Source organism: Ranitomeya imitator, chromosome 1, assembly GCF_032444005.1.
Source record: "Ranitomeya imitator isolate aRanImi1 chromosome 1, aRanImi1.pri, whole genome shotgun sequence".
Classification (NCBI taxonomy): domain Eukaryota; kingdom Metazoa; phylum Chordata; class Amphibia; order Anura; family Dendrobatidae; genus Ranitomeya; species Ranitomeya imitator.
The window spans coordinates 614,472,232-614,499,198 of record NC_091282.1 but is presented as its reverse complement, the minus strand read 5'-3'; the positions used below and the strand labels follow the sequence as shown (position 1 = coordinate 614,499,198).

The 26,967-nt window shown below is 44.7% G+C and overlaps 1 protein-coding gene across 4 annotated transcripts in view; it reads left to right on the top strand.

Moving 5' to 3' along the window:
* The window catches only part of ASPDH (aspartate dehydrogenase domain containing), a 205,338-nt gene that overhangs the window by 135,571 nt on the left and 42,800 nt on the right, over nucleotides 1-26,967 (top strand). For all 4 annotated transcript variants that reach the window (XM_069726372.1, XM_069726380.1, XM_069726356.1 and 1 more), the window contains exon 4: nucleotides 9,721-9,805. In XM_069726372.1, the coding sequence (XP_069582473.1) occupies nucleotides 9,721-9,805 (85 nt within the window). The remainder of the gene's footprint in view (nucleotides 1-9,720; nucleotides 9,806-26,967) is intronic.

Sequence of the window (26,967 nt, the reverse complement as noted above, 5' to 3'; positions counted from 1 at the left end):
GACTTGCGCCCGGGCCAAGCCTTGCTGTTCCTGCGCTAGTGGGTTGCTTTTGCCTTTGCCGGTCCCTGAGAGGCCCTGGACGCATATTTCCATGGATTTTATTTCGGATCTTCCTGTTTCCCAGAAGATGTCGGTTATCTGGGTTGTTTGTGACCGGTTCTCTAAAATGGTCCATCTGGTACCTTTGCCTAAGTTGCCTTCCTCCTCAGATTTGGTTCCATTGTTTTTTCAGCATGTGGTTCGTTTGCATGGCATTCCGGAGAATATTGTGTCTGACAGAGGTTCTCAGTTTGTCTCTAGGTTTTGGCGGGCCTTTTGTGCTAGGATGGGCATTGATTTGTCTTTTTCTTCGGCGTTTCATCCTCAGACTAATGGCCAAACTGAGCGAACTAATCAGACCTTGGAAACCTATTTGAGATGCTTTGTGTCTGCTGATCAGGATGATTGGGTGGCTTTCTTGCCGTTGGCCAAGTTTGCCCTTAATAATAGGGCTAGTTCAGCTACTTTGGTTTCACCTTTCTTTTGTAATTTTGGTTTTCATCCTCGTTTTTCTTCGGGGCAGGTTGAGCTTTCTGATTGTCCTGGTGTGGATTCTGTGGTGGACAGGCTGCAGCAGATTTGGACTCATGTGGTGGACAATTTAACGTTGTCTCAGGAAAAGGCTCAACGTTTTGCTAACCGCCATCGGTGTGTTGGTCCCCGGCTTCGTGTGGGGGATTTGGTTTGGTTGCCTTCTCGTCATGTTCCTATGAAGGTTTCTTCCCCTAAGTTTAAGCCTCGGTTTATTGGTCCTTATAAGATTTCTGAAATTATCAATCCGGTGTCTTTTCGTTTGGCTCTTCCAGCCTCTTTTGCCATTCATAATGTTTTCCATAGATCTTTGTTGCGGAGATATGTGGTGCCCGTTGTTCCCTCGGTTGATCCTCCTGCCCCGGTGTTGGTTGAGGGAGAGTTGGAATATGAGGTTGAGAAAATTTTGGATTCTCGTTTTTCGAGGCAGAGGCTTCAGTATCTTGTCAAGTGGAAGGGTTATGGCCAGGAGGATGATTCTTGGGTTGTTGCCTCCGATGTCCATGCCGCCGATTTGGTTCGTGCTTTTCACTTGGCTCGTCCTGATCGGCCTGGGGGCTCTGGTGAGGGTTCGGTGACCCCTCCTTAAGGGGGGGTACTGTTGTGAATCCCGCTCTTGGGCTCCCTCCGGTGGTTGTAAGTGGCACTTTTGTGAGTTCTGCTCTTGGGCTCCCTCTGGTGGTTTTAAGTGGAATGGCTGCTCCTTGGATTTAGCAGTCTGCAGCTGCTTCCACTGATTGTCTTTCTGCTCGGCTATTTATGCCTGGCTCTTCCCTTCAGCCAGTGCCACTTGTCAATGGTTCCTGGTTGGATTCACATCTCTCTTGGATTTCCCTGATATCCTGACCAGTTCAGCAAAGATAAGTCCTTGCTTTGCTCTTTTCTGTCCACATGTTGTGGACTTATTCGTTCTGTGCATTCTATGTTTTGTCCAGCTTGTCAGTATGGATTAATTCAGTTAAGCTGGAAGCTCTGGGAAGCAGATTTACCCTCCACACCTTTAGTCAGGTGTGGAGATTTTTGTAAACTCTGTGTGGATTTTTGTAGTTTTTAATACTGACCGCACAGTATTCTTTCCTGTCCTATCTATCTAGCTAGACTGGCCTCCTGTGCTACATCCTGGTTTCATTCTGTGTATGTCTTTTCCCTCTCCACTCACAGTCATTACTTGTGGGGGGGCTATCTATCCTTTGGGGATTTTCTCTGAGGCAAGATAGTTTTCCTGTTTCTATCTTTAGGGGTAGTTAATTCTCAGGCTGTGACGAGGTGCCTAGGGAGTGACAGGAGCATCCCACGGCTACTTCTAGTGTTGTGTTGAGCTTAGGGACTGCGGTCAGTACAGGTACCACCTCCTTCAGAGCTCGTCCCATGTTTCTCCTAAACCACCAGTTCATAACAGTCCCCATACTGTTTTTTTTTTAATTATTTAAATAAATATTTTTAAAAAACGGCTTGGGGTCTCCCCCCATTTTTGACAACCAGCCTTGCTAAAGCTCACAGCTGGGGGCTAGTATTCTCAGGCTGGTAAGGGGCCATGGATATTTAACCCCCCAGTCTAAAAATAGCAGCCTGCAGCTGCCCAGAAAAGACATATCTATATCTAAGACAATGCTTCCTGGTCTTTCCCTGCAGTTTCAATAGACTGTACGACAGCAGCTCCTGTCCTGGTCTCGAACCCCGTATTTCTCCTGGGGTCGGTCCTGCTGAGCCAGTGTCCGTCCACACTACCCGTCAAGCTGGGGCAGCTTTTATCCCCACGACCAGGGAATCCTCTGCCGTCACTACGATGCATATCCTGCCCTGGGCAAAGTGCCCGGGCCTCTGAGTCCAGAGCAGGAAGTGCCTTCCATAAGTCCATAGGCTTTGCACCATATCATTTTTAACTCCTCCCAACTGTTTAACCCTTAGCTCTCTATCCCTAAGCTAAACATGTGCAAATGATTTACATTACAGCGCAAAATATTAAGAGAACACATACAACACATTAGAAGAACAATAGTAAACTGCACATTTAGGATACAAAATAGGACAATGACATTATCATAAAACACACTAGTCAGGGTGTCGCATATGACACAAGCACTTGGTGTATACGAGAGAGAAGGTAATTGAGGATCCCCGCCACCTCTTTACACACCCATAGTGTCAATATGATCACTGCACCCCTGGATGAATTCGGTGAGAGGTGTCGTTCGCAAAATGGGGTCACTTATGGGGTTCTGCTGTTCTGGCACCTCATGGGCTCTCACAGTGGGTCATGGCACCCACAAATCATAACAGTAAAATCTGGCGCTCCTTGCCTTCTGAGCTTTGCACTGTGCCTGAAAAATATTTCTTGATTACATGTAGGGTATTGTCACACTCAGGAAAAAATGGACCTCAGTTTGTTGTAAAAAAAAAATTCCTATTAGCCCCTAGAAAAATTAAAAACTTGGGGCTAAAACAACATTTTAGTGGTAAAAATGTAATTTATTCTTTCTTCACCGCTCAGTGATATAAAACTCTTTGAGGCACATATGGTGTAAATATGATCACTGCACCACTAGATGAGTTCATTGGGGAGTTTAGTTTGTAAAATGAGTTCACATATGAGGTTTTTGTTTTTCTGGTACCTCAGGGGCTCTGCCAATGTGACATGGCACCCTCAAACCATTGCAACAAAATCTGAACTCCAATATGGCGCATCTTCACTTCTGAGCTTAGCACTGTGCCTCAAAAGCAGTATTCCCCTACATATGGGGTATCAGCGTACTCAAGAAAAATTGCACAAAAATGTTTGGGGTCCAATTTCTCCTGTTACCCTTGGTAAAATAAAAAACTGGGGGCGAAAAATTATTTTTGTGAAAAAAATATGATTTTTTATTTTTACGGCTCTACGTTATAAACTTCTGTGAAGCACTTGGGAGGTCAAAGTCCTCACCACACATATAGATACGTTGATTGGGGGGTCTAGTATTCAAAATGGTGTCACTTGTGGGGGGTTTCAATGTTGAGGCACATCAGGGGTTCTCCAAACGCGACATGGTGTCCGATCTCAATTCCAGCCAATTTTGCATTGAAAAGTCAAACGGCGCTCCTTCCCTTCTGAGCTCTGCCATGAGCCCAAACAGTGGTTTACCTGCACATGTGGGGTATTGACATACTGCTCAACATTTGGGGTCCAATTTCTCCTGTTACCATTGGTAAAATAAAAAACTTGGATCTGAAGTACATTTTTTCTGAAAAAAAGTTTATGTTCAATTTTTTTTTTAAACATTCCAAAAATTCCTCTGAATCACCTGAAAGGTTACTAAACTTCTTGAATGTGGTTTTGCGCACCATGAGATGTACAGTTTTTAGAATGGTGTCACTTATGGGTATCTTCTATCATATAGACCCCTCAAAGTGACTTCAAATGAGATGTGGTCCCTAAAAAAAATGGTGTTGTAAAAATGAGATATCGCTGGTCAACTTTCAACCCTTATAACTTTGTAACAAAAGAAAAATTTGCTCCAAAATTTTACTGATGTAAAGTAGACATGTGGAAAATGTTACTTATTAAGTATTTTGTGTGACATAGCTTTGTGATTTAAGGGCATGAAAATTGGAAGTTGGAAGATTGCGAAATTTTCAAAATTTTCACCACATTTCCCTTTTTTTACAAATAAACGCAAGTCCTATAAAATAAATTTTACCACTATCATGAAGTACAATATGTCATGAGAAAACATTCTTACAACCACTGGGATCCATGGAAGCGTTCTAGAGTTATAACCTCATAAAGGGACAGTGGTCAGAATTGTAAAAATTGGCCCGGTCATTAACCCCTTCCCGACCTTTGACGCATACGCTGCGTCATGAAAGTCGGTGCCATTCCGACCCATGACGCAGCATATGCGTCATGGAAAGATCGCGTCCCTGCAGGCCGGGTGAAAGGGTTAACTCCCATTTCACCCGATCTGCAGGGACAGGGGGAGTGGTAGTTTAGCCCAGGGGGGGTGGCTTCACCCCCTCGTGGCTACGATCGCTCTGATTGGCTGTTGAAAGTGAAACTGCCAATCAGAGCGATTTGTAATATTTCACCTAAAAAACTGGTGAAATATTACAATCCAGCCATGGCCGATGCTGCAATATCATCGGCCATGGCTGGAAACACTTATGTGCACCCACCCCACTCCTCCGATCGCCCCCCCAGCCCCCCGATCTGTGGTCCGCTCCCCTCCGTCCTGTGCTCCGCTCCCCCGTCCTCCTGTCCGCTTCCCCGTGCACCAATCACACCCCCCGCGCTCCAATCAAACCCCCCGCACTCCGATCCCCCCCCCGCACACAGCGACCCCCCCGTGCTCCGATCCACCCCCCCGCACAGCGATCCCTCACCCCGTGCTCCAATCCTCCCCGTGCTCCAATCCTCCCTCCCGTGTTCCGATCCACCCCCCCCATGATCCGATCCACCCCCCCGTGCTCCGACGCCCCCCCCGTGCCCTGATCTCCCCCCCGTGCCCTGATCTCCCCCCCCCTTATACTTACCTGGCCGCCCGAGGTCCGTCCGTCTTCTTTCCTGGGCGCCGCCATCTTCCAAAATGGCGGGCGCATGTGCAGTGCGCCCGCCGAATCTGCCGGCCGGCAGATTCGTTCCAGAGTGAATTTTGATCACTGAGATATAACCTATCTCAGTGATCAAAATAAAAAAAATAGTAAATGACCCCCCCCCTTTGTCACCCCATAGATAGGGACAATAAAAAAAATAAAGAATTTTTTTTTTTTTTCACTAAGGTTGGGGTAAGAACTAGGGTTAGGGTTAGGGGTAGGGTTAGGGGTAGGGTTAGGGTTAGGGGTAGGGTTAGGGGTAGGGTTAGGGGTAGGGTTAGGGGTAGGGTTAGGGTTAGGGGTAGGGTTAGGGGTAGGGTTAGGGGTAGGGTTAGGGCTAGGGTTAGGGTTTCGGTATGTGCACACGTATTCTGGTCCTATGCGGATTTTTCCGCAGCGGATTTGAAAAATCCACAGTGCTAAACCGCTGCCGATTTATCGTGGATTTACCGCGGTTTTTCTGCGCATTTCACTGCGGTTTTACAACTGCGATTTTCTATTGGAGCAGTTGTAAAACCGCTGCGGAATCCGCAGAAAGAAGTGACATGCATGTGTACAGCGATTTTTGGTTCCCATAGGTTCACATTGAACTGTAAACTCATGGGAAACTGCTGCGGATCCGCAGCGTTTTCCGCAGCGTGTGCACATACCTTTAGAATTAGGCTATGTGCACACGGTGCGGATTGGCCGCTGCGGATCCGCAGCAGTGTTCCATCAGGTTTACAGTACCATGTAAACATATGGAAAACCAAATCCGCTGTGCCCATGGTGCAGAAAATACCGCGCGGGAACGCTGCGTTGTATTTTCCGCAGCATGCCAATTCTTTGTGCGGATTCCGCAGCGTTTTACACCTGTTCCTCAATAGGAATCCACAGGTGAAATCCGCACAAAAACACTGGAAATCCACGGTAAATCCACAGGTAAAACGCAGTGCCTTTTACCCGCGGATTTTTCAAAAATGATGCTGAAAAATCTCATACGAATCCGCAACGTTGGCACACAGCCTTAGAGTTGGGTTGGAATTAGGGTTGTGGTTAGGGTTAGGGGTGTGTTGGGGTTAGGGTTGTGGTTAGGGGTGTGTTGGGGTTAGGGTTGTGATTAGGGTTACGGCTACAGTTGGGATAAGGGTTAGGGGTGTGTTGGAGGTAGAATTGAGGGGTTTCCACTGTTTAGGCACTTCAGGGGGTCTCCAAACGCAACATGGCGCCACCATTGATTCCAGCCAATCTTGTATTCAAAAATTCAAATGGTGCTCCCTCACTTCCGAACCCCGACGTGTGCCCAAACAGTGGTTTACCCCCACATATGGGGTACCAGCATACTCAGGACAAACTGCGCAACAATTACTGGGGTCCAATTTCTCCTGCTACCCTTGAGAAAATAAAAAATTGCTTGCTAAAACATCATTTTTGAGGAAAGAAAAATGATTTTTTATTTTCACGGCTCTGCGTTGTAAACGTCTGTGAAGCACTTGGGGGTTCAAAGTGCTCACCACATATCTAGATAAGTTCCTTGGGGGGTCTAGTTTCCAAAATGGGGTCACTTGTGGGGGGTTTCTACTGTTTAGGCACACCAGGGGCTCTGCAAACGCAACGTGACGCCCGCAGACCATTCCATCAAAGTCTGCATTTCAAAAGTCACTACTTCCCTTCTGAGCCCCCACGTGTGCCCAAACAGTGGTTTACCCCCACACATGGGGCATCAGCGTACTCAGGAGAAACTGGACAACAACTTTTGTGGTCCAATTTCTCCTGTAACCCTTGGGAAAATAAAAAATTCTGGGCTAAAAAATTATTTTTGAGGAAAGAAAACGTATTTATTATTTTCACTGCTCTGTGTTATGAACTTCTGTGAAGCACTTGGGGGTTCAAAGTGCTCACCTCACATCTAGATAAGTTCCTTTCGGGGTCTAGTTTCCAAAATGGGGTCACTTGTGGGGGGTTTCTACTGTTTAGCCACATCAGGGGCTCTGCAAACGCAACGTGACGCCCACAGAGCATTCCATCAAAGTCTGCATTTCAAAACGTCACTACTTCACTTCCGAGCCCCAGCATGTGCCTAAACAGTGGTTTACCCCCACATATGGGGTATCAGCGTACTCAGGAGAAACTGGACAACAACTTTTGGGGTCAAATTTCTCCTGTTACCCTTGGGAAAATAAAAAATTGCGGGCTAAAATTCATTTTTGAGAAAATAATTTTTTTTTTTTATTTTCATGGCTCTGCGTTATAAACTTCTGTGAAGCACTTGAGGGTTCAAAGTGCTCACTACACATCTAGATTAGTTCCTTTGGGGGTCTAGTTTCCAAAATGGGGTAATTTGTGGGGGATCTCCAATGTTTAGGCACACAGGGGCTCTCCAAACGCGACATGGTGTCCGCTAATGATTGGAGATAATTTTCCATTTAAAAAGCCAAATGGCGTGCCTTCCCTTCTGAGCCCTGCCGTGCGCCCAAACAGTGGTTTACCCCCACATATGGGGTATCTGCATACTCAGGACAAACTGGACAACAACATTTGTGGTCTAATTTCTCCTATTACCATTGGCAAAATAGGAAATTCCAGGCTAAAAAATCATTTTTGAGAAAAGAAAAATTATTTTTTATTTTCATGGCTCTGCATTATAAACTTCTGTGAAGCACCTGGGGGTTTAAAGTGCTCAGTATGCATCTAGATAAGTTCCTTGGGGGGTCTAGTTTCCAAAATGGGGTCACTTGTGGGGGAGCTCCATTGCATAGGCACACAGGGGCTCTCCAAATGCGACATGGTGTCCGCTAACGATGGAGATAATTTTTCATTCAAAAAGTCAAATGGCGCTCCTTCCCTTCCGAGCCTTACCATGTGCCCAAACAGTGGTTTACCCCCACATGTGAAGTATCGGTGTACTCAGGAGAAATTGCCAAACAAATTTTAGGATCCATTTTATCCTGTTGTCCATGTGAAAATGAAAAAATTGAGGCTAAAAGAATTTTTTTGTGAAAAAAAAGTACTTTTTCATTTTTACGGATCAATTTGTGAAGCACCTGGGGGTTTAAAGGGCTCACTATGCATCTAGATAAGTTCCTTGGGGCGTCTAGTTTCCAAAATGGGGTCACTTGTGGGGGAGCTCCAATTTTTAGGCACACGGGGGCTCTCCAAATGTGACATGGTGTCCGCTAAAGAGTGCAGCCAATTTTTCATTCAAAAAGTCAAATGGCGCTCCTTCCCTTCCAAGCCCTGCCGTGCGCCCAAACAGTGGTTTACCCCCACATATGAGGTATCAGCGTACTCAGGACAAATTGGACAACAACGTACGTGGTTCAGTTTCTCCTTTTACCATTGGGAAAATAAAAAAATTGTTGCTGAAAAATCATTTTTGTGACTAAAAAGTTAAATGTTCATTTTTTCCTTCCATGTTGCTTCTGCTGCTGTGAAGCACCTGAAGGGTTAATAAACTTCTTGAATGTGGTTTTGTGCACCTTGAGGGGTGCAGTTTTTAGAATGGTGTCACTTTTGGGTATTTTCAGCCATATAGACCCCTCAAACTGACTTCAAATGTGAGGTGGTCCCTAAAAAAAATGGTTTTGTAAATTTCGTTGTAAAAATGAGAAATCGCTGGTCAAATTTTAACCCTTATAACTTCCTAGCAAAAAAAAATTTTGTTTCCAAAATTGTGCTGATGTAAAGTAGACGTGTGGGTAATGTTATTTATTAACTATTTTGTGTCACATAACTCTCTGGTTTAACAGAATAAAAATTCAAAATGTGAAAATTGCGAAATTTTCAAAATTTTCGCCAAATTTCCGTTTTTATCACAAATAAACACAGAATTTATTGACCTAAATTTACCACTAACATGAAGCCCAATATGTCACGAAAAAACAATCTCAGAACCGCTAGGATCCATTGAAGCGTTCCTGAGTTATTACCTCATGAAGGGACACTGGTCAGAATTGCAAAAAACGGCAAGGTCTTTAAGGTCAAAATAGGCTGGGTCATGAAGGGGTTAACATGCAAACCACCCTCTGGGGTTAAGGGGTTAAAAATAAGGGGGACCTTACCCCAATTTTTTCATTTATCTTTATATTTATTAACTAACGACATTTACAGTAAACTTCAGACAACATAGCACTAATTACCGTTTATATCTCACTGACATATTTCTATCTATCTATAATATCTATTGTATATATCCATTCTATTCTGATGGTTGAAGATGTGAATTTACTGTACTTGACTGATGAAATGCCGGGATTACCTTGAAATGTGTGTGCAAAAATTAGAAGGCATATGCTTGGTCTGTGAGATTTTTTTACTCCCACCCATTGACTTACATTGGCAACTGCGATTCGATTCTCTCAGAGAATTACAGCATGCTGTGATTTTTTTTCTTAGTCCGATCCGAGCTGAGAAAAAACTCATAGATGAGCTGACCAGCTACAATGAATAAGATCTATGATGTTTTCTTCCTCCACTCCCTTTGTAAGACTAGATTTTTATGTTTTCGGTGAAAATATACAGTGTATTGTGACAAATTGTCACTTTTGGAAGACAAAAAAATTGTTGGAAATACCTTCATAATTTCTCCATTGTATGTCTGTCCAGAGCGGCTGACCTGATCGTGGAGGTGGCGCATCCATCTATAACCAGAAGATTTGGAGAACTCTTCTTATCTGCAGCAAATCTACTGGTAAATCCCTCTTATGCTTCTTTAGGAGTCTTACGTAGATGATGGGATTCAAATCTATGGCCACTTATTCAGTGGGAGCAATAAGAAGGTACATTTAGCTTCTGCTAGGATGCTTTATAGCAGACAACTATTCTACTGTACAAATCCAATAAAAAATCTATACTTCTATTATATAAGATTGAGCCCTTAGACGATGAATGCCGATGGTGTGTATATGCCTAACATTATAACATGGCATTCATTGAAAGTTTACATTGGTCACTTAGTACCAGAGCTGCCAAAAGCAATGTCAAGACCCCATACTGGCAACATTTTTGGGCTCCCTTGACACTCTGCCGAGGCACCACCCCAGCTCTGCCTCCACCCCTCGAACCTTCCACTGTCCCATCACCCTTCTGTGATTGGCTTGTGAAGTCACATGTCCCTGGCCATATAAAAAGCGGACATCTTGTTTTGCTGGCGCCATGTTCTCAGTGTCACAGTGCAGAGAAGCTGCTCCTGATAGTGCCGCAAGTGAACTTGTCAGTTAGCTAGATAGGATCATGTCCTGAGCGAAATTAATCTTCCGGCATTTAACTAGATTGTGCTAAAACCGTGTGGCAGTCTCCAGAGGCCCCATTTGCTAATCCAAATCGTTTGTGCTAAAATTGTGTTTCAGAGACAAATCAGAAGACGACATTTCCACTTAAAAATCATTAGGCCTAATATTGGGGTAAAAGCTCACAGACACAAAAAGAGGACTTGAAAATCCTCCAGAAAATTGAAGAAAATCACAGAGAAAAAAGCAGAGATGATTACCTGCTGAAGCCTCCAAACAAATGCACTAGCAGGGCGCAGCGGACCCGATTAATAATGGCAAAAACACAGGTGCAAAAAATACCGATGAAACAACCACTTTCAATCCAGTATTGGCTGTTTGGCATTAGTGCACAAAAAGATAAGAGATAATATTCTGTATGTGGCATTGTTCACCCAGGCAATGCAGAGCATCTGACTTACAGCCTATTAATAACGCACCGGCAAAAATGTAAGGACCCTTGACGTGGGTTGCCAGCTTACGTATTGAGGCCCCAATATAAACTAATACCTTACATACATTGATATGTGGTTTTTTGCACTTTATCTTGCAGGGCGCAGTCGGACCAAGATGGCTCTGTAAACTATTGGCCCCTGTTCGCACAGCATGCATTTTGTAGCACTGGGCAGCCCGCCTGCATGTGCGTTACTAATAGGCTGTTATCCAGATGCTCTGCATTGCCTGTGTGAACAATGCCATATACAGACTAGTATCTCTTATCTTTTTGTGCACTAATGCCAAACAGCCAATACTGGATTGAAAATGGTTGTTTCATCGGTATTTTTTGCACCTGTGTTTTTGCCATTATTAATCGGGTCCGATGCGCCCTGCTAGTGCATTTTTTTGGAGGCTTCAGCCTCCTTTTTTCTCTGTGAATTTTTTCTAATATTGGGGTGCAGCCACGAGGCCCAATTAGTTAATCCAAATCGTTTGTGATAAATCTATGTTTCAGTGAGAAATCAGAAGGCCAGTTTTGCACTTAAAAATTATTAGGTATAACAGTGTTGTTCAGGCACACTATCTAAGAAAATAAATAGTGATTGTTCATTTAGTGACAGGTGACTGACAGCTGAGGGCCTAAGGTTGTGAAACAGCAGGTTACAAGAGGGGAAGGCTACTTATAACATGAGTGGGAAAAAGCAAGGTTGAGGTGGAAGGGGGAATAGGCTTGATGTTCCACGTGTACATGGGATATGTGCTAATGTTATTGAATGCTCAACTGAACAAACACCATCTTGTCTTATCCAAAGACCACTGACAACATCTGTTACTGGATGGGCTACTCCACTACCTTTCTTTGGCAGCTGCACAGCAGCCTTTTAGATGAGGGCCAGACAGAAAATGTGCTCCATTGGATGGCAAGTGCTGCATCAAGTGACCTCTCCTTTTCCTCCACCTTAACATCACACACAGTACAATCCTCAGAGGTGGCACCTCAATCACCCTTGTTTCCCCGCCTCACAAATTTCCAAATGCCCAACTGACTGTGGGATACCACAGATGGGCCTTCCTGCAGAGCTGTTCACACATTCTATTCCATGGGCATGAGAGGTCTGCTCCGAAGATTCACAGAATCCAGAGGAGGAAAGCATCTGCACTGATGAACAAAATTTTTTCATGTTGGACTTGGGGCCAGATGAAGTAGGGTCCGAGCAGAATTCAGACCACATCTGCTGCTTCTTCCTCCTCCCCCATCATGTAAGTCTTCTCACATAGGTCAACAGTTGCAAAAACTCCACTTGTTTACCTCCTACAATTGCGAATGAGAGCCCCAGGAACGTCAAGGCGTCATCGCAAAAACATTAGCAGCAGCAGTGTAAGTGGCATAAGCAATGTGAGTCGTTTCACACATTTTCAGTCAACTACCTGTGTTACTTTCCTTACATTTTTCAACCAATAGTACTGTATGAACCAAATGTTTGTGCCATCTGTGTGTGGCTGGAATAAAAAAAGGAGGTGTTGCATGAGGTATCAGGTCTCCCAGCTATGAAGGCTTACACTGCCCCCTTAACCACCAGGTCCTCATTGAAGCTTCAATACCAATCTGAAAATGCTGGCCCAGACTCTGATCCCTCATGCATGACCCATGGCTAACTGCTGCTGTGCCATTTGCAAATTTCTACTGTGTGTCAATTGATGCCACTTTTCACGATGTCAGTCCTTAATTTTAGCTGTTGGGAAGCTTTTTGTCACCCATTAAGGTGTTGTGTATAGGCTTGGTTTGGCATCCCATTGAATCTAATGGGGTTCGGGTACATTCGATGAACATGTTCAGCAAACATCAAAACATTCGGTGAATCAAACTGAACCTTTCAAGGTTTGGTTTGGTTTGACTTGACGAACATTTAGGGTATGTGTCCACATTCAGGATTGCATCAGGATTTGGTCAGGAATTTATGTCAGTATTTGTAAGCCAAAACCAGGAGTGGGTGATAAATGCAGAAGTGGTGCATATGTTTCTATTATACTTTTCCTCTAATTGTTCCACTCCTGGTTTTGGCTTACAAATACTGACATAAAATCCTGACCAAATCCTGATGCAATCCTGAACGTGGACACATACCCTTAGACGTTCGCCGAACAGTTAGACAAACGCACCCGAAACCCATTAAATTCAATGGGATGCCAAACCAAACCTATACCTTGAGGGGTAACAAAAAGCTTCCCAAACAGCTAAAATTAGGGCCAGACACCATGAAAAGTGGCATCAAATGACCCATAGTACAAATTTTCAAATGGCACAGCAGAAGTCATCTATGTTCCATGAATGAAGTATCAAGGTCTGGCCCAGCATTTACAGCTTTGAATTGAAGTTTCCATGAGGACCTGGTAGTTAAGTGAGCGGTGTAAGCCTTCTTAGCTGGGAGCCCCAATACTTCATGCAACACATTCAATTTTTTTTTCCTGCCACATTCAGATGACACTAACATCAGTTTTATACAGTACTATTGGTAGAAATATGTAAGTAAAGTAACACAGGTAGTTGACTGAAAGTAGGTGCAGGCCTGCATGTCTGGGAGCCCTACTTACACAGGCAACCCACTAGATGGAGACCCAACTTGGAGTTCCACATTTCAAAATATTATTGGTAAGCACCACTAAAGTGGCATCAATTTCCACAGAGTCGAAACAGTATAATAGGCCTCTGACACACCTTCCACTACAGGTAACCCACAAGATGGAGACCCAACTTGGAGTCAACTTGTGCATTTTTGCTTGAACCAGGAAATGTGCACAATCACTGAGAGGAGAAGAGGTTTTTCTGATAGGTTGCCGTGTGCGGAGGAGTGAAGATGTAGGAAGATGTAGCAAAGAGGAGGACCGCAGGCAGAGGAGAGGAGCGTGCACCCTCTGCCAGGACAAGCTGCAAGAGGCAGGGTATCAGTCCCTATGGCACAAAGACTTTCAGGGTCCATGCTAAACTGAAAGACTGCTCAGTTTTCATATAACGAGCAGTAGTGTGATATTGCCTAGGAGTTCAGCTGCACATTGAATCAGGGACACTGCTGCAAGAGAGCGTGTTTTCCATATGATTCGTGCTACCTGCTTTCTGGAAAGGATAACGGATCCAGTAACTGTTTACCTTGACCCCTGGGGATCCAAGGAATCGTTTATGTATAATTAGCAGCAGGAAGGCTACACTGTTATGATCTGGTGGCCTAGGAGCAGCATGAGACGGACTCTGGAGAAGGTGGTCCCTGTACTGACCGCAAACCCTGAACCTAGCAGCGCAACTAGAAGCAGCCGTGGGGGGTACCTAACACTCCCTAGACCCCTCGGCACAGCCTAAGATCTAACTACCCCTAAAGACAGAAACAGGAAACCTATCTTGCCTCAGAGAAAATCCCCAAAGGATAGATAGCCCCCCACAAATATTGACTGTGAGAGGAGAGGGAAATAACATACGCAGATATGAAATCAGATTTTAGCATAGGAGGCCATACTAGCTAAAAAGAAAGAAAAGAACAGAGTACTATACGGTCAGTATAAAAACACTAGAGAATATCCACCGCAGAAAATACGGATCACCACATCTGACTAAAGACATGGGGGGTATATCTGCATCTCCAGAGAAATAGCTAGGCTGCAAAAAAATCCTTCACAGACTAAGCTGGACAAGACAAAAACATGAAAAAGCACAGAACTATAAGGTCCACTGCAGGTGGACAGCAAAAACAAAGCCAGGACTTATCTTTGTAGAAAAGCACAGCAAACTGGAGAGACCAGCAGGGAAGTGAATCCTTCCAGAAAAATGGACAACTGGAACTGACTAAAGGATCCTGCAAAGCTATATACCCCAGTCAGTTTTGCAATTAGTAGATACACCTATCCACTCCTGCAGTCCAGGCACAACTGCATTACCCTCTACAACCACCGGAGGGAGCCCAAAAGCTGAATTCACAACAGTACCCCCCCTTGAGGAGGGGTCACCGAACCCTCACCAGAGCCCCCAGGCCGATCAGGATGAGCCCGATGAAAGGCACGAACCAAATCAACGGCATGGACATCAGAGGCAGAAACCCAAGAATTATCCTCCTGGCCATAACCCTTCCACTTGACAAGGTACTGAAGCTTCCGCATCGAAAAACGGGAATCCAAAATCTTCTCAACAACATATTCCAACTCCCCATCGACCAATACAGGGGCCGAAGGATCAACAGAGGGAACAACGGGCTCCACATATTTCCGCAACAAAGATCTATGGAAGACATTATGAATAGCAAAAGAGGCCGGAAGCGCCAGGCAAAAGGACACCGGATTAATAATCTCAGTAATCCTATAAGGACCAATAAATCGAGGCTTAAACTTAGGGGAAGAAACCTTCATAGGAACATGACGGGAAGATAACCAAACCAGATCACCAACCCGAAGCCGGGAACCAACACACCGACTACAGTTAGCAAAACGCTGAGCCTCCTCCTGAGACAGCACCAACTTGTCCACCACATAAGCCCAAATCTGCTGCAACCTGTCGACCACAGAATCCACACCAGGAAGGTCAGAAGGCTCAACCTGCCCAGAAGAAAAACGAGGATGAAAACCAAAATTACAAAAAAAAGGCGAAACCAAAGTAGCCGAACTAGCCCGATTATTAAGGGCAAACTCGGCCAATGGCAAAAAAAGCCACCCAATCATCCTGATCAGCAGACACAAAGCATCTCAAATAGGTCTCCAAGGTCTGATTAGTTCGCTCAGTCTGGCCATTTGTCTGAGGATGAAATGCAGAGGAAAAAGACAAATCAATGCCCAGCTTGGCACAAAAGGCCCGCCAAAACCTGGAAACAAACTGGGAACCTCTGTCGGACACAATATTCTCCGGAATACCATGCAAACGCACCACATGCTGAAAAAACAACGGAACCAAATCAGAAGAAGAAGGCAATTTAGGCAAAGGCACCAAATGAACCATCTTAGAAAATCGGTCATAGACAACCCAGATAACCGACATTCTTTGGGAAACAGGAAGATCGGAAATAAAATCCATAGAAATATGCGTCCAAGGTCTCTCAGGGACCGGCAATGGCAAAAGCAACCCACCAGCGCGGGAACAGCAAGGCTTAGCCCGCGCACAAATCCCACAGGACTGCACAAAAGAACGCACATCCCGTGACAAAGAAGGCCACCAAAAGGACCTACTAACCAAATCTCTGGTACCAAAAATCCCAGGATGGCCAGCCAACACAGAACAATGAACCTCAGAAATCACTTTACTAGTCCATCTATCAGGAACAAACAGTTTCCCCACAGGACAGCGGTCAGGCTTATCAGCCTGAAATTCCTGAAGAACCCGTCGCAAATCAGGGGAGATGGCAGAAAGAATCACCCCCTCCTTCAAAATGCCGACCGGCTCAAGAACCCCAGGTGAATCAGGAAAAAAACTCCTAGAGAGGGCATCCGCCTTAACATTCTTAGTACCAGGAATGTACGAGACCACAAAATCAAAACGGGAGAAAAACAGGGACCATCGAGCCTGTCTAGGATTCAGCCGTTTGGCAGACTCGAGGTAAATCAGATTCTTATGATCGGTCAGGACTACAATACGGTGCTTGGCCCCCTCAAGCCAATGTCGCCACTCCTCAAATGCCCACTTCATAGTCAACAACTCCCGATTGCCGACATCATAATTGCGTTCCGCAGGCGAAAACTTCCGAGAAAAGAAGGCACACGGTTTCATCAAGGAACCATCAGAATTCCTCTGAGACAAAACGGCCCCTGCCCCAATCTCAGACGCATCAACCTCAACCTGAAATGGAAGAGAAACATCTGGCTGACGCAACACAGGGGCAGAAGTAAATCGGCGTTTAAGCTCCTGAAAGGCAGAAACAGCCGCGGAGGACCAATTCGTCACATCATCGCCTTTCTTGGTCAAATCGGTTAGAGGTTTAACCACACTGGTGAAGTTGGCAATGAAACGACGATAAAAATTAGCAAAGCCCAAGAATTTCTGAAGGCTCTTCACAGATGTGGGCTGAATCCAATCATGAATGGCCTGAACCTTAACCGGATCCATTTCCATAGATGAGGGAGAAAAAATGAAACCCAAAAAAGAAATCTTCTGCACTCCAAAGAGGCACTTTGACCCCTTCACAAATAAAGCATTATTACATAGGATCTGAAATACCATCCTGACCTGTTTCACATGAGACTCCCAATCATTGGAAAAAATCAAAATATCATTCAAATATACAACCATGAATTTATCAAGATAACTCCGAAAGATATCATGCATGAAGGATTGGAACACAGATGGGGCATTAGAGAGTCCGAATGGCATCACAAGGTATTCAAAATGGCCTTCGGGCGTATTAAATGCAGTTTTCCATTCGTCACCCTGCTTGATACTAATAAGATTATATGCCCCTCGAAGGTCAATCTTAGTAAACCAGCTAGACCCCTTAATCCTAGCAAACAAATCAGTAAGCAAAGGCAAGGGGTATTGAAATTTAACCGTGATCTTATTCAAGAGGCGATAATCAATACAGGGCCTCAAGGAGCCATCCTTCTTGGCAACAAAAAAGAACCCCGCTCCCAACGGTGAAGAAGATGGCCGAATATGCCCTTTCTCCAAAGACTCCTTAATATAGCTCCGCATGGCAGTATGTTCAGGCACAGACAGGTTGAAAAGTCGGCCCTTAGGGAACTTACAACCTGGAATCAAGTCAATAGCACAATCACAGTCCCTATGCGGTGGAAGGGAACTGGATTTGGGCTCATCGAATACATCCTGGAAGTCAGACAAAAACTCAGGAACTTCAGAAGAGGGGGAAGAGGAAATTGACATCAAAGGAACCTGATCATGAACCCCCTGACATCCCCAACTAGTCACAGACATTGATTTCCAATCTAACACCGGATTATGTAGCTGCAACCATGGAAAACCCAGCACAATATCATCATGCAAATTATGCAACACCAGAAAACGACAATCTTCCTGATGGGCTGGCGCCATGTGCATGGCCAGCTGTGTCCAAAACTGAGGCTTATTTTTAGCCAACGGTGTAGCATCAATGCCCCTCAAAGGAATAGGGCTCTGCAAAGGCTGCAAGGGAAAACCACAACGTCTGGCAAATTCTAAGTCCATTAAGTTCAGAGCGGTGCCTGAATCCACAAATGCCATGACAGAAAATGATGATAATGAGCAGATCAAGGTCACGGATAACAGAAATTTAGGTTGTATAGTACTGATGGCAACAGAACTAGCGATTCTCTTAGTACGCTTAGGGCAATCAGAAATAACATGAGCAGAATCGCCGCAGTAAAAACACAACCTATTCTGACGCCTGAATGTTTGACGTTCAGCTCTAGACAAAATCCTTTCACACTGCATAGGCTCAGGGCTCCGCTCAGAGGGCAACGCCACAGTGTGCACAACTCTGCTCTCGCGCAAGCGCTGATCAATCTGAATGGCCAGAGACATAGAATCAATCAGACCAGCAGGCGTGGGGAACCCCACCATAACATCTTTAACGGATTCAGAAAGACCCTTTCTGAAAATTGCCGCCAAGGCATCCTCATTCCATTTAGTCAATACAGACCATTTTCTAAATTTCTGGCAATACAATTCTGCCGCTTCTTGACCTTGACACAGGGCTAACAAGATTTTCTCAGCCTGATCCACAGAATTAGGCTCATCATACAGTAACCCCAATGCCTGAAAGAACGAATCAACATTAAGCAAAGCAGGATTGCCAGATTCCAGGGAAAATGCCCAATCCTGTGGGTCACCAAGCAGCAGAGATATGATGATTTTAACATGCTGAATAGGATCACCAGAAGACCGGGGTCTTAATGCAAAAAACAGTTTACAGTTATTTTTTAAACTCAAAAATTTGGATCTGTCACCAAAGAATAAATCAGGAGTGGGAATCTTAGGTTCTAAGGCAGGAGTTTGAACAATGAAATCTGAAATACCCTGTACCCTAGCAGCAAGCTGATCCACCCGAGAAACTAACTCCTGAACATTCATGTTAATACTAGACTCCGTAGCCACCCAGAGGTAAAGAGGGAGGAAAATACCAAACAGGCTAAGGAAAAAAAATGGCTCAAAAGCCTCCCGCCCTTCTTCTGAGATGCAATTAACTCATTGTTGTCCAGTTGTACTGTTATGATCTGGTGGCCTAGGAGCAGCATGAGACGGACTCTGGAGAAGGTGGTCCCTGTACTGACCGCAAACCCTGAACCTAGCAGCGCAACTAGAAGCAACCGTGGGGGTTACCTAACACTCCCTAGACCCCTCGGCACAGCCTAAGATCTAACTACCCCTAAAGACAGAAACAGGAAACCTATCTTGCCTCAGAGTATAAAATCACTAGAAAATATCCACCGCAGAAAATACGGATCACCACATCTGACTAAAGACATGGGGGGTATATCTGCATCTCCAGAGAAATAGCTAGGCTGCAAAAAAATCCTTCACAGACTAATCTGGACAAGACAAAAACATGAAAAAGCACAGAACTATAAGGTCAACTGCAGGTGGACAGCAAAAACAAAGCCAGGACTTATCTTTGTAGAAAAGCACAGCAAACTGGGGAGACCAGCAGGGAAGTGAATCCTTCCAGAACAATGGACAACTGGCACTTTTGCAATTAGTAGATACACCTGTCCACTCCTGCAGTCCAGGCACAAGTGCATTACCCTCTACAACCACCGGAGGGAGCCCAAAAGCTGAATTCACAACACTACACAACCTGACATCAGAGAATCTGATAACTCACTGAAACATAGTTTTATCACAAATGATTTGGATTAGCAAATGGTGCCTCCTGAGATTGCACCACAGTTTTTGCATAATCTAATTAGATGCCGAAAGATGGATTTCACACAAAACAGGATCTTATCTAGCAAACTGACAAGTTCACTTGCAGAACTATCAGGAGCGGTTTCTCTGCTCTGTGACACTCAGAAAATTGCGCCAGCAAAACAAGATGTCCACTTTTTATATTTTAGGGACATGTGACTTCGGCAACCAACCACAGAATACTTTTTGTCATGAACCTGTGGATGGTTTCTCCGTCCTGATTGGTTGCCGGAATGTACACACATTAAGTTATTAAAGAAAAAAAAAAGAAAAAAATACACTCCGCCACTAAGCTACCTAGACACATCCTCTCGCCTCATCAAACACGTCCCCCCGTTCATCATAAATCAACACTATCCTAGCCAAAGTAATAACAAAAGTATTAAGGGAAACGCAATGTTTTACTGAACTGTAACCGAATTTTATCGCCTTGGAGTAAAAATGCTCGTGAAATCGAACAAGAGTCCAAATGTGCTACGTTCATGCTGAATTTGAGATTAGTGAACGTTTTCCATACAAATTCACTCATCTTTAATTATCACCACATTGTGACAGAATAATACCATATAGTGAGGACAAATACCGCCACACCATGACCAGGCAACATATTACACCACATAGTGTTCTAATAAAACCATATATAAGGAACAAATACTGTTACACTGTGACCAGACCACATTTTACCACAACATAAATACCAAATAATAACAAAAGGAATGGTTCAAATATTTACATACCATGACCAGATCACATATTACCACCATATAGTGACCGAACAATACCACATACAAGAAACAAATATTGCCACACCATGACCAGACCACATATTACCACCACATAGAGGACAAATTATAATATAGAGATGGGAAAACATTGCCACACTGTGACCTGACCACATATTGATACCACACAGTGACATGATAATTCCACATACAGAAGGCAAATGTCACCACACCATAGCCGGATCACATAGTACCACCATTTAGCGACAGAATAATAACACATAGAGGGACAATTATCACCACACCATGACCATACCACATATTACCACCAAATAGTGACCGAATAATGCCACATACTGTACAAGGAACAAATATTGCCACGCTGTGACCAGACAGTATGTCACCACCACTTAGTGACCACTAGGGTTGAGCGAAACGGATCGTTCATTTTCAAAAGTCGCCGACTTTTGGCAAAGTCGGGTTTCATGAAACCCGACCCGATCCCTGTGTGGGGTCGGGCATGCGGTACGCGACTTTCGCGCCAAAGTCGCGTTTCGTATGAAGCGCTTGGCGCCATTTTTTCAGCCAATGAAGGAGCGTGGGCAGAGTGATGACATAGGTCTTAGGGGCATGGACGCCTATCGTCATCTTGTCGCTTGTGCGCTGTAGCGATTAGAGATGTGTAACACCAGCTTTTCTGTTCAGGGACGGAGGAGAGAGAGAGAGAGAGAGAGAGAGAGAAAAAAAAAATTCCCATTGACTTTGCATTAGGTTTCGTGTTTCGGTCGATCCCCGACTTTTCGCCATAATCGGCCGATTTCACTCGACTCGACTTTAGAGATAGTCGGGTTTCGCGAAACCTGAGTCGACCCTAAAAAAGTTAAAGTCGCTCAACCCTAGTGACCACATAATAACACATATAAGGGACAACTTTTTACCCTGTCTTTTTAAAGTGTATTTATTTTTCATGAATAATAGCATTTCCTTAATTTTAAACTTAGTTAGAATTTCTTCATATCTAACAGCTAATCTTTATTGCTTCAATGGATTATGGTGTTTAAAACAAGGAACAAATACTGCCACGCCATGACCAGACCACATATTACCACAACATAGTGGCTGAAGAATACCATATACAGAGGACAAATATTGCCACACCATAGCCTGACCACATATTACAACCACATAGTGACTGAATGCTATCACATACAAGGAACAAATACCGCTACACTGTGACTTGAACACATACTACCGCCACATAGTGACTGAAAAATAGCACATACAAGGAACAAATACCACTATACTGTGACCAGACTACACATTACAATCACATAGTGACCAAATACTACAATACTGATCATCAATAAAAAAAAACCGCAATGCTAATATTACTAAAAGTGACATTACACACAGGAGCTCTGCACATAGTATGCAGTGTATACTAATGGTGTACAGATAATACAGTAATTACCACTAACATTATACCCCAGAGCTCTGTATATAGTTTATGGTCTACAGGTAGTACAGTGATCTCCAGTGACACTATACACAGGAGTTCAGTATACAGTGTCAGTGTACAGATTATACAGTGATCACCAGTGACCTTACACACAGAAGCTCTGTATATAGAGTCAGTGTACAGATAATACAGTGATCACCAGTGACTTTATACACAGGAGTTCTGTAATATAGTGTCTGGGTACAGGTAATTCAGTGATCACCAGTGACAGTATTCACAAGAGTTCTGTATATTATGTTAATGTAGAGGTAATACAGTGATCAACAGTAATATTATACACAGGAGTTGCCATGATCCAGACCGGGTTTTGGGTCTTGTCTCTCCTTTCCCCGGTCTGGTCATGTCAGAAGTTAACTTTCTCTGCCTCGTTCTGGTGTCAGGTCTGCTGTTTCTCTGCTCTGCATCCTGTAGGCAGTGTCAGTTATATTTCCTGCCTACGGTGTGTGTAGCTGACTCTGGTGATACACCGATGTGTCCTGCTGTGTTTAGCTGTGTTTTCCTGTGTCTGTTCATTCCTCTCTTCACACCCCGACTCTGTTTTTCCCTTCGTGTTTGGATTCACCGCTCCTCGACTCTGCTTTGGCTCCACCCTGATTCTGTATCTTCCTTCTGGTACTTCTGCTTCGGACCGGTACTGACCTTTTGGCGCTCCTCTGACTCTGTGTTCAGTATTCCCATTTGTACTACATTACTCTCTGGTATCGATCCGGCTTGTTTGACTATTCTGCTGCCATCTGGTGGTAGCCTTGCTGCAGTTCTGCTGGTCTGGTCTGAGCAGGATTTCAGCCCTCTCTCCACTCTGCTGCCATCTAGTGGAGTTTGCGTTTACCTGCAGAGCTGCAGCATGACATTATAACTGAACCTTAGACAGATTTTTTTCTTTGTTCATCTCCTCATGGATCTGCTTCATACCCTGGCAGATCAGAAGTCTAATCTGACTCAAATGATGCAGGAATTATCTGTGGAACATAGAGCCCTGGCCACTTCCCATAATCAACTCCAGAGGGAACTTACTGAGGCGGTTAAGTCTTTTCAGGATTCTACTACACAATCAGCCTGTAAGCACTCAGACCCCATGGATGTCTTGTTACATTCTCCTGAACCAACGGTCAGTCTCCCAGATACTTTCTCCGGAGAACAGAAGAAGTTCCGGACATTCAGGGATAGTTAGGTGATGAGAGTCAATGGGTGGGGATAATAATTTCTTTACTCCGGGAGGGTCCTCAAACTTGGGCTTTTTCTTTACCTGCTACTGCCCCTGAACGTTTGTGGGTAGGTTCTTTGAGGCTTTAGGACTGATTTTTGACCAACCAGACTGGACCAGGGTGGCAGAGGATACGATCATGGATCTCTACCAGGGTAAACTCAATGCTGAATGGTATTGTTCAGAATTTATATGGTGGTCCACCAAAGTGCCCTGGAATGACTCTGCGCTAAGATGTCAGTTCAGGAGAGGACTGTTAGATCATCTTAAGGATGCTCTGGCTCTCCATCCGCCACCCAGCTCCTTGGAGAAGGCCATGACTCAGGCCATTTGTATGGATCAGAGGTTGCAGGAGAGAGGTGTAATGCAGCGAGAGGTTCCTTTACATAATGCTAATTCTGATATTGTGCCATATACGGACCTTATGGAGGTTGGGGCCACCAACCTTAAGGAGAAGGAGAGGAAGCGACGACGTGAAGGGAAATGATATTTTTATTGTGGAAGTCCTGGACATTGGAAAAAGGACTGCCCCTCTTGCCCACTGACTAACAAGTTCCCGTGAAACACCTTAGTCTGGTGATTGCCGAGGAGCTCACCCAGACTCTCAGGTACCTTTTTCCTCATTTCAAAAGATTTTGTTGGAGATGGAACTTTGTTGTGGGGATGGTTACACACCCACTTCAGCTTTCGTTGACTGTGGGTCATCCATGAACTTCATTGACTCAAGCTTGGTGTCCAAGAGTAAGATAGGGACAGTTGGGATTGAAACTCCAATTCATATCATTTTTTGGAGGAGGCTGATCATCGGATCATGGTGATTACAGACCATAAGAACCTTCCTTACATTGAGTCCGCCAAATGTTTGACTCCTCCACAGGTGAGGTGGTCGCTTTTTTTCATGTTTTCATTTTTCTATCACCTTTCGGCCTGGTTCCAAGAATGTGAAGGCTGATGCCTTAACTCTCAGCTTGGATCCAATATCTCCTCACGAACCTGCTTCCTCCATTCTTCAGCATGGAGCGGTTGTGGCTGGGGTGTCTTCCGAATTGGAACTTGAAATCTGTGAGGCTCAGTCTCTTGCTCCTCTGTCATTGCCCGATAACAAGCTCTTCATCCCAGTTCAGAATCGGTTAAGAGGTTTTCTGGTAGTTCCACGAATCTGCTCTCAGTGGACACCTGGGAGTCGCGGCCACCCAGAGAGCTATTGCAAGACTGTTTTGGTGGTCTTCCATGTCTTCCAAAATATAAGAAAGGGTGCACTCAAGCTGTATTGGATAAAAAGAGAGGGGTGCAGTGCCTAGTCCAATAATGTATATGGCAAAGAAAAGAAAAAAAAGATTGGACTACAAACAGGCCAGCACAACCACAAGGAATAGAAAAATACCAAATAGTTTATTAAACACCACAGCAAAGAACATCTAAAAACATTAAAAATACAACAAGTGTGTACAAAACACCCCTAATCACACATAATATGTCTGCAAGAAATATTTTAACATAATATAGTAAGATAAATAGGGCAGTATAAATCACCACATGTTTGCAAAGAAGCATATATATATATATATAATAGCTGAAAAGGGAGAGGTCTCTATGACGTGCAAAAGACCTGTAGATAAGGAAAACCAGACCCTATGTGCAGCACTCCCTATAGATGTATCAGCATAGCGAGCCTAAGGAAAAAAAAATGTCCAAAAGCTCACCAAAAGACCATCAACCAGGGTAGAAAACAGTCAACAAGATTGATAGCCCATGCAAACAATGAAAGCGATATAATGCCGTCTATACTCAGCTGAATGTGGAAGAAAATAAGCCGAAGCCCACAGATAAACTGGCTCTAAAATGCCATGCAGCTATCCATGCCCTAAGTGACCGGCATGGAATCAGAAAAGGGTGTGTGGAGAGAACCCCACGCGTATCACCTCCACAGCGGCTTCGTCACTGACTACCTTGCCTGCCTCAAGATGTACACTGCCCAGTCATGACTGAGTTTGTTGCTGCAAGTACTCGACCAGTACTTCCGCGGTGTGTCCAAACACTTCATTTGTAACACAGCCTGCTGACGCTTACCACTAGCTGTTCGATAATGGGACACCTCGTGTGCAACACTGGCAGCTGCGGATGGAGTGGTCATGCGACTGCACTCTGTGGACGAGCTTTTGCTTCTGGAGGAGGAGGAGGGGTGGCGAACACCTACAGCCAACTGTTTCCTAGACCGTGGGCTAGGCAGAACTGTCCCACTATGGCTGTCCCCTGTGAACCCTGCATGCACCACATTAACCCAGTGCGCCGTGATGGACACATAATGTCCCTGGCCATGCCTACTGGTCCATTGCATCTGTTGTGAGGTGCACCTTTCCACTGACTGATTGCCTCTTTGACATGCTGGTGGAGGGCTGGGATGGCTTTTCTCGCAAAGAAGTGTCGACTGGGTAGGTCATAGCATGGTACTGCGTACGCCATCAGGTCTTTGAAAGCTTCACTTTCAACCAACCGGTAGGGCATCATCTCTAACGAGATTAGTATAGCAATGTGGGCGTTCAAACCCTGTGTACGCGGATGAGAGGATGAGTACTTTCTTTTTCTAACGAGAGTCTCTTGTAGGGTGAGCTGAGAGCTGCATATGGTGGAACTAGCGGTGGAGGTGGTGGACATGGCGGATTGAGAGAGGGTTGGTGATGGTATTCTTGATGTTGGCATACATGCAGTGTTTCCTACCAATAACCTTGTGATTTCCTGACTGCTTTGGCCTTGCGACGATGCCTCCACATTTGCTGCTGGTGGTGTCCTAACCGGTGGCCTTACAGTGAGGGGAGCAATGTAGCGTTACTGACTACCTTCATTCTAAGCAGGTGCACCAAAGGTACAGGACGTTTGGTAGTTAGTCCAGGCTTGCAAGTGCATGCTGGTTAAATGTCTAAGCATGCACGTTATATTTACATTTTGAAGATTCTTCCCTCTGCTAAAGGTCTTTGAGTATTTCTTACAGATAACTTTTGACTGATCATTCGGATCTTGGTTAAAAAATTGCCACACTACACTCTTCCTACTATAAAATACCTTTTCAGGCATTGCACGCTGTGCTACTTTCACCGGATGGCCATGCTGTCCTAAAACTGTTTTTGTTTTTGACAAACATTTTTGGCCTGATACGGGCCTGCCAGATGACAGCTGTTGCGATGTAGATGGCTCCTGCGGATCATCCTCCTCCGCTTCTGAGCTACTGGCAGCGGCACCCTCTTCCCCCAATGGCTGCCAATGTGGGTCAACAACTGGGTCATCTATCACCTCCTCTTCAATGTCATGTGCACCTTCCTCTGTGTCTCCGTGTAAGGTGCTATAGTGTTCGGGATGGGGCACCATAGTCTCAGCAGGGTCAGATTCTGGCTCAGTACACTGTGAGGGCAATGTAGTGATCTGAGTCAATGGAACAGCATAATAATCTAGCTGTGGCTGTGCATCACTGCACTCCATGTCCGAGTCATCTTGTAATGGGCAGTTAACAATTTCCCTTTCTAACCCAGGCATGGTATGTGTAAAGAGCTCCATGGAGTAACCTGTAGTGTCGCCTGATGCATCCTTCACTTTTGGTTTGGGTGAAGGACACAAGGAAACGTCTTGTTCCTGACCGGGAGCATCCACTGACGACTTGCTGCTTTTATATTTGGAACTTTCTGAAGAGGAGGCGAAAGAGCTAGAGGCTGAGTCAGCAAGGAAAGCCAAAACTTTTTCCTGCTGCTCCGGCTTTAAAAGCTGTTTTCCTACTCCCAGATAAGGGAGCCTTCGAGGCCTTGTGTAGCCAGACGATGACGGTGGCTCAACACCTCCAGCCTTAGGTG